Source organism: Melanostigma gelatinosum, assembly GCF_949748355.1.
Source record: "Melanostigma gelatinosum genome assembly, chromosome: 14".
Classification (NCBI taxonomy): Eukaryota; Metazoa; Chordata; class Actinopteri; order Perciformes; family Zoarcidae; genus Melanostigma; species Melanostigma gelatinosum.
In genome coordinates, this window is record NC_136647.1 from 11744823 (window position 1) to 11758710 (window position 13888).

At 46.3% G+C, this 13888-nt stretch overlaps 2 protein-coding genes across 2 annotated transcripts in view; one reads left to right on the forward strand and one right to left on the reverse strand.

Moving 5' to 3' along the window:
- Positions 1 to 820: 820 nt before the first annotated feature.
- Positions 821 to 2580, forward strand: zar1l (zygote arrest 1-like). The gene is made up of 4 exons (XM_079283229.1): positions 821 to 1414; positions 1973 to 2065; positions 2161 to 2235; positions 2376 to 2580. The coding sequence occupies exons 1-4, from the start codon at positions 833 to 835 to the stop codon at positions 2517 to 2519; spliced, it is 894 nt and encodes a 297-aa protein (XP_079139355.1). The 5' UTR covers positions 821 to 832; the 3' UTR covers positions 2520 to 2580.
- Positions 2581 to 3003: 423 nt separating this feature from the next.
- fryb (furry homolog b) overlaps positions 3004 to 13888 on the reverse strand; it is a 33625-nt gene continuing 22740 nt past the window's right edge. The window contains exons 44-65 of the mRNA XM_079283241.1: positions 13447 to 13634; positions 13242 to 13336; positions 12931 to 13129; positions 12620 to 12841; positions 12325 to 12523; positions 12131 to 12228; positions 11810 to 11980; positions 11460 to 11600; positions 11144 to 11329; positions 10876 to 11040; positions 10378 to 10452; positions 9950 to 10120; positions 9171 to 9365; positions 8885 to 9025; positions 8575 to 8789; positions 7601 to 7805; positions 7284 to 7433; positions 7069 to 7167; positions 6878 to 6961; positions 6287 to 6397; positions 5790 to 6025; positions 3004 to 5711 (exon numbers count right to left, since the gene is read on the reverse strand). Coding sequence (XP_079139367.1) covers positions 5453 to 5711; positions 5790 to 6025; positions 6287 to 6397; positions 6878 to 6961; positions 7069 to 7167; positions 7284 to 7433; positions 7601 to 7805; positions 8575 to 8789; positions 8885 to 9025; positions 9171 to 9365; positions 9950 to 10120; positions 10378 to 10452; positions 10876 to 11040; positions 11144 to 11329; positions 11460 to 11600; positions 11810 to 11980; positions 12131 to 12228; positions 12325 to 12523; positions 12620 to 12841; positions 12931 to 13129; positions 13242 to 13336; positions 13447 to 13634 — 3605 coding nt within the window. The 3' untranslated portion in view covers positions 3004 to 5452. The remainder of the gene's footprint in view (positions 5712 to 5789; positions 6026 to 6286; positions 6398 to 6877; positions 6962 to 7068; positions 7168 to 7283; positions 7434 to 7600; positions 7806 to 8574; positions 8790 to 8884; positions 9026 to 9170; positions 9366 to 9949; positions 10121 to 10377; positions 10453 to 10875; positions 11041 to 11143; positions 11330 to 11459; positions 11601 to 11809; positions 11981 to 12130; positions 12229 to 12324; positions 12524 to 12619; positions 12842 to 12930; positions 13130 to 13241; positions 13337 to 13446; positions 13635 to 13888) is intronic.

A 13888-nucleotide genomic window follows, 5' to 3' on the forward strand; every position in this document is an offset into this window, starting at 1 on the left:
AGAACATCTGTTCCTGTGCAAATGTGCATTCACTTTGATCACACTTGTCGTTGCTAATTATCCTGCGAAATCCACATTTTAAGCCACGACAAATGTCTTGCCATACTGGTTTACAGAATATTAAACTAAAAATAAACACATATGTCTGAAAGATCAGCAGCGTGCTTCATCTTTCTCTGCGTCTCTGTCCAATATGAACTATAGGGGGAGCTCCAATGCAACGTTTCAGATTTGCACCCCTCAAAAGCAAAACACGATACTGCAGCAGGTGCAGAACATGACAGATAGCATGCACAGTTAACCAGAGAGTAATGCGTGGGGAAAGGACAGCTTGAAAGCATATTGTCAAGTGTGTTTGAGGCAGGCCACTACACATTAGTGGGCACATTGTCTCTGAACTTCAGCTGTTGAATGAGAATTTAACTAAATAACAGTAGATTTAATGTAATTTCAGCGTTTAAATACCACAGATAACCGTCAACATATGAATAAAATCATTTGAATTGAATCCACTTGAAATTACAATTACAAATATGATTGGATCTTATCATCTTATCACGTTATATTGATCACCATTCATTATTTAGGATGAACAACATAATTTAGAACTATTACGAGCTTGTTATGTATCCGTGGTTGTCAGTAGCGGTTTAAGGTTGATACATTGTTTCACCACTATAGGCATTACATTTTATTTTTTTAAACCTATCTGAATATTTCTGTATAAGGCGGCTCGATTGGAGGATGCACAGCCCTGTTCCCAATCAACCAATTAGTAAGCGACTGCTTAAATCCCAGCTGGAAGAACTTGGACCGGTTTCACGGCTCCAGGATGGAGGGGTTCCTGTCCACGTTTCCACCGTACAACGCGTGCGCTGTCCCGGCTCCGGACAACAGCGGCTGGGGGAAGAGAGAGGGCCGCTTCATGATCCCCCATGGACTGAACTACCTGGAGCTCTACAAGGCCATCCTGTGCCAGGTCAGCCCCAGTGTGCCCCCTCTACTCAGGAAAGCCAACACCAAAGATTGCGGCGTGCAAGTAAACGCCAAAGTGGATAAAATCGTGCAGTGCTCGCTGGGTCCCAAGACGCTGTTCTGCGCGGAGGGCGACCACAACGGGTCCTCGAAGTCGCCCAAGGGCCCGGAGCCGATCTGGCCGGACAGGAAGGCGCTCTACAACACGCCGCCGCTCAGCAAGCTGCGCTTCCTGAGGCCCGTTTCCATCTACTCGCCCATGTTTGACCGACGGATCTTCACGAAGACACTCGAGGACGATGGAAGAGAAGGAGAAGCTGAAGCCGCAGAACAAGCGGAGTCTGGTAAGGAGGATGAGACGGATCACAGCGGGGAGGACACGGTGCGGGACTTGAAGACGACTCTCCACAGGTCTTTGAAGGGTCCGTCCAACTTTCAGGTGGGTTTCTAAGATCAAGTCTTCCCCAAACTTTATTCTACACATAGACCAATAAATGCTGTGTGGTAATTTGATAAAAATATATGAAATGTACAGCATAGAAGCAATTAACGTCTAAATTAGATTTGTTAAAGGACATACAGTGCACAATATGAGCGAATAAAGACTCACCTTAACTATCATGTTGGTGCATTCTGTGCTTTAGAAACGATAAGTGGCACCAGTCTTCTGTTTATACCTTTCAACAAGGCAATTCAACGTGTTTTTAAATAAGACACAAAAGGGCATTAAGTCAAGATATAAAAGAAACAAGCTGACACGAAATTAGAGGAAAGAAGGAGCTCAAAATGATCTAAAATTTAAGAATATAAACTGAATACGTGGAAGAATAAAAATTGCAGAGCATGAAATGAATGAATGGATATGTTTCATAAAAGGCAAAGTCACAAAGCAGTTAAGACGCGACGGGCCCCCTTTTCCCCCGGTTTGTGATTGAGCCCTGGCTGTGACTCTGAATGTTTGGGTCTTTCATTCAATATGAATTTGTCTTTATTTCAGTTCCTGGAGCAGAGGTATGGCTTTTTCCACTGCAAGAAGTGCAACATCCGGTGGGAGAGTGCTTATGTTTGGTGCATCTCTGGAACCAGTAAAGTAAGTGGTTTATTGTTCACTGCACACATTTATGTTTCGCAAAATCTGCATTCCAAATAATAAAGCAGATTTCAAATATTGTTTTTGTGTGTCAGGTTTACTACAAGCAGCTCTGCCGGAAGTGTCAGGTGGGCTTTAACCCCTACAGAGTGGAGTCCATCCTCTGCAAGGTACGTTTACTTTGTGGCTCCAAGAGCAATGTGAATCAAGTCTCAAGTTTCTTAAAACTTGAGCATCAGGGGTCGGAAGCATCCTCCTGCTCGTTTGTTGCTTCTATCGGTCACTAATGGTCTCCTCCCCTCTGCCTCAGGGCTGCTCTCAGACGAGCTGCAGCTGTGAGAAGAAGCAGAGGCACATCAACATGAAGAGGCCTCACCGCCAGGACCTTTGCTGTCGCTGCAAGGGCGCGAGGCTGTCCTGTGACGCCACCTACAGCTTCAAATACATCATCTGAACGGCCGCGCGTGCTCTGGCCTGGACACCCTGTGCGTGTCACGAATGGAAGTCGCCTCCACTCAACAGACGGAAGAGAGATCGGTGTATTCTCCTGCCAGCGAGTAGATGAATCTCTGTCTTGGTTTGTTAGTTTGAAGCAACTTCTCAAAAAGAGTTACCTTTTTGTTTCCCTTCATCAATCCTGGAGCTTAAAACTTAAATATGAAAACTATTTTTGTAAAAAAGAAATTAAATTTATGAAATAAAGAAATTGCATGTCAGAAGTTGAGGAATTATTCTAGATTATATTGAATTTGCATGCATTCATTTAAAACCTTCATCTTTATAACTTTGCACGACCTTTTTCGAGCTCTAAAAGCGCAGTTTGACTTCATGCACATGTGTTGAGCCCAAAGATTGTGTTCAGCAGTGTGAAGAGACGGTATGTTAAGATGCATACGCAATCTAAAAAGGTTTTAAGTGAAATGCAGAAGAAATAACTTGATATGTCTTTTACTTTGACACAGACTTGTACAGAGCATCAACTCAAAAACAACTTCACAAAGGCTGGAAAAGTATTTACAAGGTGGAAAAAAAACAACTACAGTCTTGATCTAAAAAGCTTTAAAAATGTGCAATTTCTTGTTTGGCATGCACACGCACACGCACGCACACGCACACGCACACGCACACGTTCTCCCACACACAGGAAAGAAAAGAAAAAACACATACCCGCATGAGCTTAAAGCTCCCTTTTGTACCTCATACAAACATATCTTTCAGATAAAATATGATTTTTGTTAATAAATATGTCAAACACCATACAGTACACTGAAGAGTCATGCATGGCAGTTTGATTTGAGGGAACAAACATCAATATAAAATCTAAGTCAAATGAGTGATTTATAGCTGATCAGATATAAACGGACATTTGTACAGTAAAGGGGCGGGGCAAACGAGGGAGTCACAAAAAAGGGCTGACGACAGGACTTGTTGGACTTCAGTAGTAGCACAGGGTTTCGTTTTGAACACCAACAATGAGCGCTGAATGTCAGCGTTTCCCCTACGTGTAAGGTAACTACAAACGTATGCTGCAATAGTTGTGTGCCCATAACTATTAATAGACAGACTGAGAAACAAAATGTTTTGAGCGTGTACATGCAGCATCCTCCTAGCATGTCAATGCGTTACAGTGAGAAATAGACAGTGTGTACGCCCGCTAATGATGCTACAACTTGCCACAGAGGAGTGCACGGACAATGGCATGATTAGTGTACCAATGTTTACAACTAGTCGGGAGACGAGCTGGTTCACTGATGCAGAATATAAACGGAGCGAGGGCAGCACGAGGAGGTACGCTTGAGTCTTCCGCTCTTTGTCGATTAGTCTTTCAGTCGGTCTGGAGAGGTCAGACTTTGAGGGAGCGAAAGGGAGACTAGTACAGTGAAACGCATTCATCTGGGTCATGCATTGCACAATTTCCTCCAAGAGGAGTTCTCAAAACAGGACGCAACAGGAGAGAGATGTTATTCCAGCTTTTGTCTGCTCCTCCTCAGCGAAAGCCTTTTCTCTCACAGTAACAAAAAACAAACCTTTCTGTAACATCTTTTTAAAAACTATACCAAAATTCCATTGAGTGCAATAGCGAAAACTCTACCAGTGATGTCACGGGTAGTTTCCTCACTGTCTCTGGCAATACTAACAGCAGGACTACGTCCTTTTTGACGGAGGCAGTCGATCAAGTTCAATCAGTTCCATCGAGTTAGAACTCGGAGCTAACAGCCTTCACAGGTGCTTGGTTGCAGAGTAGATTCAGTGCTGAATGACGACTCTAAAGCAGGACTCAAACTCACAACATGTAGCGAAGTATCAGCTCGTCTTAATCAGCAGGCAGCAGTCTGTGGTATCTAGTCGGCTCAGTGATCCCATTGTGTCTGGGACATGATGCAATGTTCTTAAAGTGTAAAATCTGAAAGTATCTCTAGGATGTCATCTTATCCTTTTCAGATATAAAGATCTGACGGCGGCTCATGGTTGGTTTCTTTCAGGATTCATAGAAATCTGAGCTCTTTAGGTCCTCTGGCACGTCTCAGGTCTGGACGTCTGACGGTTCAGCATTCAGGAGCCCCCCTACTTTCAGTAGGGGCAGGGCGGCGTGCCCCACCTTCCCAAGGTAGCGAGATAAGGGCGTAGCAGCTCCACCGAGGGAACAACAGCAACCCCATGCTGCAGCCTCTCCTAGGCCGGTGGGGCAGGGAGGAGGAGGGAGAAGGGATGAAGATGGGGCGGGGCCATGGGTTAACACTGTGTCATTGCCCGGGTGTACAACTGGGGACGGACTTGAGTGTTTGTATGGAGAGCGGGGGAAATGAGGGAGATGCGAACCTGGAGGGGGATCGGGAGATGCGTTTGTGTCCGAGTGCGTGAGCAAGGTGGGTTCTGAGGCCACAGTCGGGAGCATGCTCGATGTACGAGATGATATCAGGTGTTTGCTTCCGTGTATATGTAACAGTGATGAACGTCCTCTGAAAGGATAGTAAAGGTGAGTGGTCTCATCGAGATCACTCCTCCTTGGCTCTTGTGTGTGCGGCATTGTGAGACTTGGTTGGCCTGGTGCGTTTGAGAACAAGTCTGGGGGTTCGGGAAAATCAAATAAGGATTCAGAGTCTACGGTGGATGAGGAGAGCAGATTGTTTGTTGTTTGTTTGTCGTGATCTAAATATGGTTCTGGTGTCGGGCCGGACTGTAGGCAGGTATCTGTCTGTTGCTGTGCAGCCGGGGCAGCAGATACACAGGAGGAGGCAGGGGCCAGGTGTGTGGGTGCCGGGCCTCCTCTGCGAGAGCAGGCGGAGATGAGAAGGGATGGGGAGATGGTTTTGGAAGCGTCAACGGTTGCAGGGACGGGGGAGGCAAGGGTGGGGAAGGAGGGGGCGGGGGGCTCCTGAGCTCCTGTCAGAGGCTGGTCCCGGAGGTGCTGGAGTCGGGGAGGTAGGTTGTGACGACCCGGTAACCCTGGGCGCGGCGGATCATGTCGCGGATCTCCCCGTTGAGCTCCAGCAGCTTGGAGCAGATCAGGCTGAGGTCCTGGCGGGAACCGACCAGGGCAATGGTGCCCGTCTGGCCCAGCGTCTGGTGGCGGAAGTAGACGTTGAGCAGTGTCTGGACCTCGCTCTCTGAGCTGCCACCGAACACGCCGCTGGGCCACTGCCTCCTGCAAGCGAGATAAAAAAAGATCTGTCATTTGGCAACCGTCATCTAGTGTAATACTTTTAGGAGAATTGCTACGGACCTGCACTCCTGGATGTAGCGCACAGCTTTGGTGAACTCATGGTTCTTAAGGCACTCCAGTATGGCCTGCACCGCTGCCTCCGAGGTGGGGAAGCTGGGCACAACCATGGCTGCCACCTGGGTGGCGTGGGATCGAGTGTGGGCCAAGTGTTTGTGTTCCAGGTCGCTGGCCACAGCCGCCTCCGCCACATGCAGGCTGGTCTTCAGATCAGTGAGCTCTCGAGACATGTTAAGAAGCTAGGACGTGGGAAGGAAACAGAAGGAATGTTTATATCATTTGACATCAAGGTTCACTGTAGGAGCCAGAAAAAAAAGCTTTGTCTCCTGTGTGAAGGCTGGCATGTAGTGTCCTACTTTGTTGGATCTTTCGTGTGATTATTTTGATGTCGCCGTGGGTGCCAATGGACGGAAATACATTTTTTTAACATGTCTTTTTTGGTTTGTTTCTGTTTTGAGGAATAGTTGTATGATGTCTTGGTGAGCTATGATTTGGCTCACCTCAGGCACAGAGCTGACAGCATGGACTTGACCAATGAGCGAGCAGTAGGACTGGAACAGTAGGAGAAGCTGGAAATGCAGCTTGAAGAGCTTCTGACAAAGCTCCAATTGCTAGAAGACATGAAAGAAGAAAACCGGTCAGGTTCATCATTAGCAGAGAACATGCACACACACACATAACACCACCTATACACACGCATGCAAAGACAACATGACTAGCGGATTGTCTTGTGCAAAGTAAATTAAGCAGTTTATCAAGAGGTAGTGAAGTGAGGAAAGTTGTAAGAGAACTTACTGCAAGAGACTCCATTTGCTAGACAGCGAGAGAGCATGTTAGGGCATCAGAGTAAGGTGAGAGGAAGACAAAGCATCAATCAAACACATGCACAGCCACGTGTAAACCATGACTATTCAGTTAGCTAACAAGAATTAGTCATCAAACTCGACAACACACTGCAAACATGCAAAGAGAGCAGAAATCTGAGTGTGACGAACAGAAATAGAATTACAGAGCACAGATGCTGAAGAAGTTACCCATATGTTGAGCGTGTTTGCCGGTAAACCGTAGATTACTTGTAAAGTTGCCTGTACCTTCTCCTCTGAGTCTTCAGGCTGGCAGGTAACCACACTGTCACCGGGGCACCTGGGAAATGTGTCCTTACAGTTCCTCAGCCACTGAAGTAACAAAAAAAAGAAAAAGGTGTGGGTGGAGAGATGGTGAATATCACATTTACATGAAAAAACAAAACAGATGTATAAATAACGTGTCGATGTTAGGTTACCGACACAGCAGCGTCCTCTCTGGTGTTGTACGTGTCCAGGTACTCCTGCAGCTCCAGCGCACTGAACTTCATTTTTTCAAGGAGGCCATATGACATGATCTGGAAAGATCCACAAATGAGTTCAGTGCATAAGACAAATTCAACACAAATCCCATTTCCCGCTGTTTACAGACCACCAACATGCTGTTTTCACGGTCTCGTCAATCGTGTCTCACCGTGTCCGCGTCGATGTAGATTGTGGGACAATCTGAGCATGTGGTCAGCATCTGTGACGACCTGAGGAACTTTGAGCCAATGCCCCTCAAGCCCTCCCCAAGGTAAGTGGCAACATCAGTGGTCAGGAGGCAGAATTTTCCCTGGATGTTCTGGGAATGAAAGAAAGATTGATGAATGGTTGTACATACTGTACATGCGTGTTAATTCTACTGGACTTGAGAGTTTGCTTGAAGAGAAAAAAAGAGCATCATGGTTACTAACAGGGACAGAAATGTGCATGAATTAATAATTCCATCTAATCCTTCCCGTGATTTACCGTAAAGAGAGATGAGAAGACTTGAAAAGTGTGGACGGCACAGGATCCATCCGAGTCGGTCACAAGCTGGTTGATGTGAAAACGCCACGCCTCCTCAGCATCGTCACACACTGTGGGCTGGAAGGCTGCCAAGATGGCGGAGAAAAATGGAGAGGGGGGAGGAGGAAAACCGAGGTCTTCCAAGTCATCTACATCATCACGTAAGCTGTCGCCATGGCAATGGGAAAGATGTGGGGGTACAGAGAAAAAAGGTGTTGATACCTTCCCCCCAAAAAGGTTTTCTATTAAAATCAAGTTCCCAGCAACCTCATGGAATTATATGAGTTGGATAATGCGACTGCCTCCGTTTAAAAGCAGTATTTGGCGAAAAATGATGAATGTTTTTCAAAGCTAGCCTAATGCACGGATTACAGGGGGCATCGCGAGGGCCAGGATTAATAGAATTCATTTAATAGGAACTATTTAAGAGGATTATTTAATGTTGGAGAAAATACCTGGAAAATCAGGACAATAAATGCCAAACACAAACTGCGGCAACAAAGAAAAACAATGTACTGAATCTTACTCGCAGGGATATAACATGTACAGCTTGTAGGAGTTGAGACATACAACCTAATATTACCCACATATATCGTTTTCATTTGGTGATTTAGTCACTTACACAAGGTTTAAAGTCTATTTTAATGAAGCTTTTCATTATTTAAAACTGGGGGAGGAGTTGCATATGTGCAAATGAAAATTGGATGTCTGAGAAAAGTATTTACATCACCCTTTGTTGTGAATAACAGCATGTAACAAATGACCTAATCTGTCCCGATGCTATCTGCGCAAGCATTCTGGGTGTGACAGATTAGAGTCAGTGCTTAACCGAGGTTTAGTCCCAATGTCAGTCAATCTGCCGGCTGATAAAAAGTTCCAGTGAAACAATACTCCATATTGTTTCCTGTTCTTTTACTACTGTCTGTCACATTCACCTGGGCAGACAGTTGGGGTCTAGAAAGTCCAGCGGTGGTTGGCAGTAGTCTGCGTTGAGGCTGTGGTCCAAATTGGGCAGATGATCCAGACGCTGCCCCGGCAACTCCAGGGTGAGACTCTCGCCGCAGTCCGAGCCGTGAGGGAGCTCGTTGGCGCTCAGCGACAGTTCGTCTTCCTGGGCCTGAGTGTCTTCATCCTCGCCACACACCGTCCCCTGAGGAGACAAACATGTTACATTTTACAGGGGATACAAATGCATCTGTATTAATACACTCGTGTATATATATGTTTATGTATTTTAGTCCTCACTTGTAGGCTCCCGTGAAAATCGTGGAGTGCTCCCTGTCCCGGTGTGGAAGCATTGAGGGATTGTAGGTCGGCAGATGAAATGTCGTAAGAGGTAGATAGAGAATCAGTGTGATTGGTTTCCTCCGATGGAGAAGGGTTCGTCTGAAACAGGAAGGCAAACAAGCGACGTCTATCGTTTTGATCGACTTATTCTGTCAAACCCGGTCATTGCAATAACACACAATGACGTTTGTCAGGCTTCAGTGGATGCTAATGTGGCATTGATCCAACAGTTCAAGCTACGCACAAGCTGAGAGTGAGAGAGGCTCTGGCTGGTTGACGACTCGTCTTCCTCTGAGGACTCGTCTGAATCGTGGGGGTCCTCGTGACCCAGACTGGGGGTGCTGCCTGAGTGCTGGCTCTCCTCCAACATGTCACCCAGCTCTGTGCTGTCCAGAGAGCGCCGACGCACGCCCCAATTAAAGTTATCGACGGTCTCGCCCTGGATAAAACACACACACGCACAGACACATTGGAAGACAAGGGCAGAGGCGATGAGAGCAGCGAGTTTCACTGCTGTGACGAGAACATTGTCATGAATAGTTGCCATCTAAGAGCGCCCGGTGACAAGCAAAAGCTGCGAAATGTTATTCGTGGCGTGAAAAATATGCTGGAAAGGCTGTCTGCATTCAATGTAGCCACAATATAATGTATCTCCATTATGACAAATAGCAATAAGGTCAGAAATGTAGTTCTGCAACAAAGCTGTGAGAGCAAAATGAAGCACAACTATCCCGCAACACCACAGCGCTGATTAAAGCTAATGTAAGTGTTGAGTGTGAGAGACCTTACCTGGAGCTCCTAGGCAGCGAGGGGAAGAGAGAGAGACACAGAGTTAGACATAGAGAGAGACAGAGAAATACATTTCAAATGTATTGATGTTAAAGAAAGACAGACGGATAAAGTGAAACACGCATCAAAGGGAAAGGAAAGAGACAGAGACTTTACTATCTACAGTTGAAATCAAGTGACGTACGTTTAGCACTCATTGGGACTCAAAGTGTGTCTGTGAAATATAACTCTCACCTCTCCGTCCTCCAGCTCCACATCCAGGAAGTCAAAGTCTCGGAAAACCCTGAACTGCTGCTCGCTGGCGGTGTCGTCTAGCGTGTCCTCTCTGGTTCCGCCCTCCTCTGACGACACACCACTCTCCCGTATCTCCATCATGTCCAAGTCGCCACACGATGAGAAGATCACCTGACGAGGAGGAACAAAAAGGTATTTAAAAACAACTTCCTTATGAAATAAATAAATATCTGGAAGGATATATTCATTTATTCTATTCTAAGGAAGGAAGAATAATTAACCTTACTGCAATGAATAATTCCAAAAGATATACAGAGAACACGATTTCCTCTAAAACAAAAGACACGTCCGCTCTTTTGTAGAGGTTTGTACACTGTAAACAAGTCGACAGTACAGGTTTTGTGAACAAGACATGGGAGGCAGCTTACAGATGGGTTCTTGGTGAGTCCGACTTCTTGTCCACAAAGAGACAAAACATTCACCAGCTTCTCTCTGGTTCTTTTCTGTATGAAGGAGACAGACAGGAAGAAATAAAATACTATAAATCAAAGAGGGAATAGACATAAACTCTTCTCGTTCTTAGGTTGTTTATTGTTAACTGCCTCAGATGTTTAAATGTCACGAAATCAGTTGAGAGAATTTAGCATTTACAGTACAAATACAAAGTCTAGCATTGTTTTGCTTCTATTAAACGAAGGCAAACGTGTCCAGGAATAAGATGATGTGAGTCAATATGCATTGGGTATACAGTAACAAGTAGTGGCAATTATTTTTGCAGTCGTATATCACAATTTGAAAATATTAAGCAGCATTGAGATGCCACATCCCAACACAAACAGAGTTACGCAAAGAAATGTACATAAACCGAGTGACAGAGCTGAAAATGCTGATGCGGTGATACCTTAATGCAAGGTGTCTCACTCTACCTGAGAGGATTGCGGTCGCCTCCAGCTGACGGGCACCAGGATAGTGTTGGAGTTGGACCCAGAGGAGGTGGAGGAGGTGCTCCGCGTTACAGCCATGGCTCTGGCCTTCCCCTCTCTACCCCCTGAACCCTGAAGCTCGTCGAACCGACGCCCAATCACTGGAGTCTGTAAAGAAAACAGCGAAAATGCTTGAGTGGTTTGATTCTCACAAACATATTTGACACGTGGTCCTCTTTTTTTTCCTCTGATATTTTTGTAGTTTCTTCACCTCAGAGATGTCAAAGGTGAAGTCCAGTGTTTTCCCAGGCAGAGCCTTGGCTGAACCGTCCCACACCCTGCTGACCTCCAGGTTGGACAGGTCGCCCTGCGAGTGGCCGTACACCGGATGAACTAGGCTGGCAGAGCGCGACACCACCAGCTTCAAGATGTTTAAGGCATCCTTCCAGTGCACCGTCTATGGAACCACAAACACAGTGTAGAGTATAAAAGAGACAGCAGTGCACACTTCATATCACACGATAAAACACAGAGAAGCAGTGGAAAAAGGATTTGGCAAACACAAAGGACTGTAAGGACCTTGTTACCTGAACAAACTTCTCAATGGTCTTGGTGACATCACCGTTGAACAGTTTTACTTGTACAGCAGTCAGGTCCATGTGGCTGAGCAGGCAGTAAATGATCTGGAGGAGAGACTGTTGCATGCTGGGAAGGCCCTTATCCAGCAGCTGAGAGATGAAGAGAGACATTTAGTGAGGGACAAAGCATGCAACCACCAAATTCATCTTGCTTAGCGGCAACAACAGGACCAACAGGTCAATGCAGACTACTGAAAAAGATCACTTGGTAGCTGTCCTTACTTCACAAACGGCGACACTTTCCACCAGAACAATACACTAAACTTTGAGGTATGCAATGCATATTTATCAGCACTTGCCTCAGCCATATAGGTGACCATGTTGAGTGTGATGTCGGAGAAAGCTTCATGGAGGTATCGGCAAACCACACTGACCCAGGAGAAAGGGTCCCGTGTGTAAGAACGTGTCTTATAGAGCGTCATCACATGGGCCAAATGGGACAGCTTTGTGTTCTTCTCCATTAAACACACCTGAGAGAGGGCAAAGGGAGAGCTTGTACTTATCCTTTCTGTTTATTCCTCAGGCCTTTTTTCGACAAACTTGCTTCAACACTTTAAAAAAGCCGAATACAAGCCAAAGGAATGTGAAATAAAAGCAAAGAGTGAAGAATTGCATCGTACCTGTGCGATCCTCTCAGCGCTCTCCTTACAAAACTGAGTTGGATGGCCAAAGTGCTGCACCAGGTGCGGCAGCAGACACAGCACATTCAGAGGGAAACCTGCACAGGGGGAGAAGAGGTTGAACTTCCAACACCCATTTGATTTGAGCGAATAGAATAATACAGGATGAAGATCACGTGACCCCCAGTACGTACCTATAGACTGAGAGCTGTCGACAACGGGCACGCGGGAGACTGGCGTGAGCTGGCAGAAGAGCTGTAAGGTGAGGTCAGAGGTGGCCTGGGAGGTAAAACCTTTCAACAAAAGCTGCTGAATCCCAGAGAACCCGCTCCACCGCAGCTGAGCCTGCAGCTTCTCGAGGCGTTCGCGGTTTTCGGCTCTGTCTAAGGGCACCTGGGAAAAGAGTTTTTTTGTTTTAAGTGAAACTGGAAGTTGATTGTATTATTTAGTTTCCTCCTGAAATACGTCAGTAAATGTCATCTCATCTACCTTTGACAGCAGCTTGTGGACGAGGCGTAGTGACATCTGATATTCAAACTCAAAGTCTGACTCCATGAGGGCCACCGCCACCCAGAAGACCGTGGCCAGTATTGTTGAGGGATGGGAGACATGGGCAGGATCCGATAGAACGCTGGGATCGATGCGATTGGTTGATGATGTGCAGGACCCGGGGGTCCTTCCCATTCGGGCGAGGCCATGACTGTTGCAGGCCTGTAGATTGAAAGTTAAATATAACACTGAATTACTAGTCTGCGCCAGCATTAAGGTTGTCACACTAAACAGCAATCCTCCTTTCTTGCCTGTATGCGGTCCAGAGTCGCACTGCGGGGAGGATCGCTCAACTGGTGCCCGCACTCGCCAAACTTCTTGGGGACCGAGTAGGAGCGCTGGTGGCGTTGTGACGACAGACCCACAAATCCCGGGCCGGGGAAGTTCAACTGACCTGTGCTCTTTCTGTTCATCAGTTTTTCACTCGTCACGAAGTCTGGTGAGGATGTCCTGTGAATCAAACACGGTAAAAAATGAATGTAACCGAATATGGTTACATATGTTGAGGACATAAAGGCTGGCTGAACTTAGCATTTTTCACTCATAAAGAGCAGAGGCCTACCTGGTTAGAGCTGCCATAAGGTCACTGTTTTTCAGACACTCTGCTAGATTCACCACCACTGACTCCAGCGTCAACAGCACTTCCATCACATAGCCCTGAAACACACCAGCATGCATTCTCATTTACAGATTAAAGAGGGTGTTAAGTGCTGTCGTGGCGCTCTCATATTCCGCCATCAATCCGACAATCCCTCGCTCTCGCTCACCTGCACTTCGTCTCCGTGCTCTCCCACCACCTCAACGAGGCGCGAGACCAGGTCAGAGACAGCGTGGTTGTTGATTGGCTGTTTGAGGGCTCTGAAGATCTGGAAAGAGCGGCCAGCATAGTGACGCGAGGAGCTGCACAGAGCCGTCTGCAAAGCCACATCGCTCAGCTGATGCTCCAGGTGGAAGTCTGTGTAAATAGATGGGTACAAAGACACACACATGCAGGTTTGTTAGTAGATATTGTTGAGAGTATTAGCAGACTCTATTTGCTCATTTTGTGCCAATGTGATTTTGCATTAAGTGTAGTGGATTGCCTTATGGCCGAACACAGAAGAGGGATTCAAACAAATCCATCTGGAAATGGAATATGGATTTTCAGAAATGCTACATGTGAGCCCTAATTTTTCGGTTATTTAGTGAAAGACATTTTAACTTTAACGT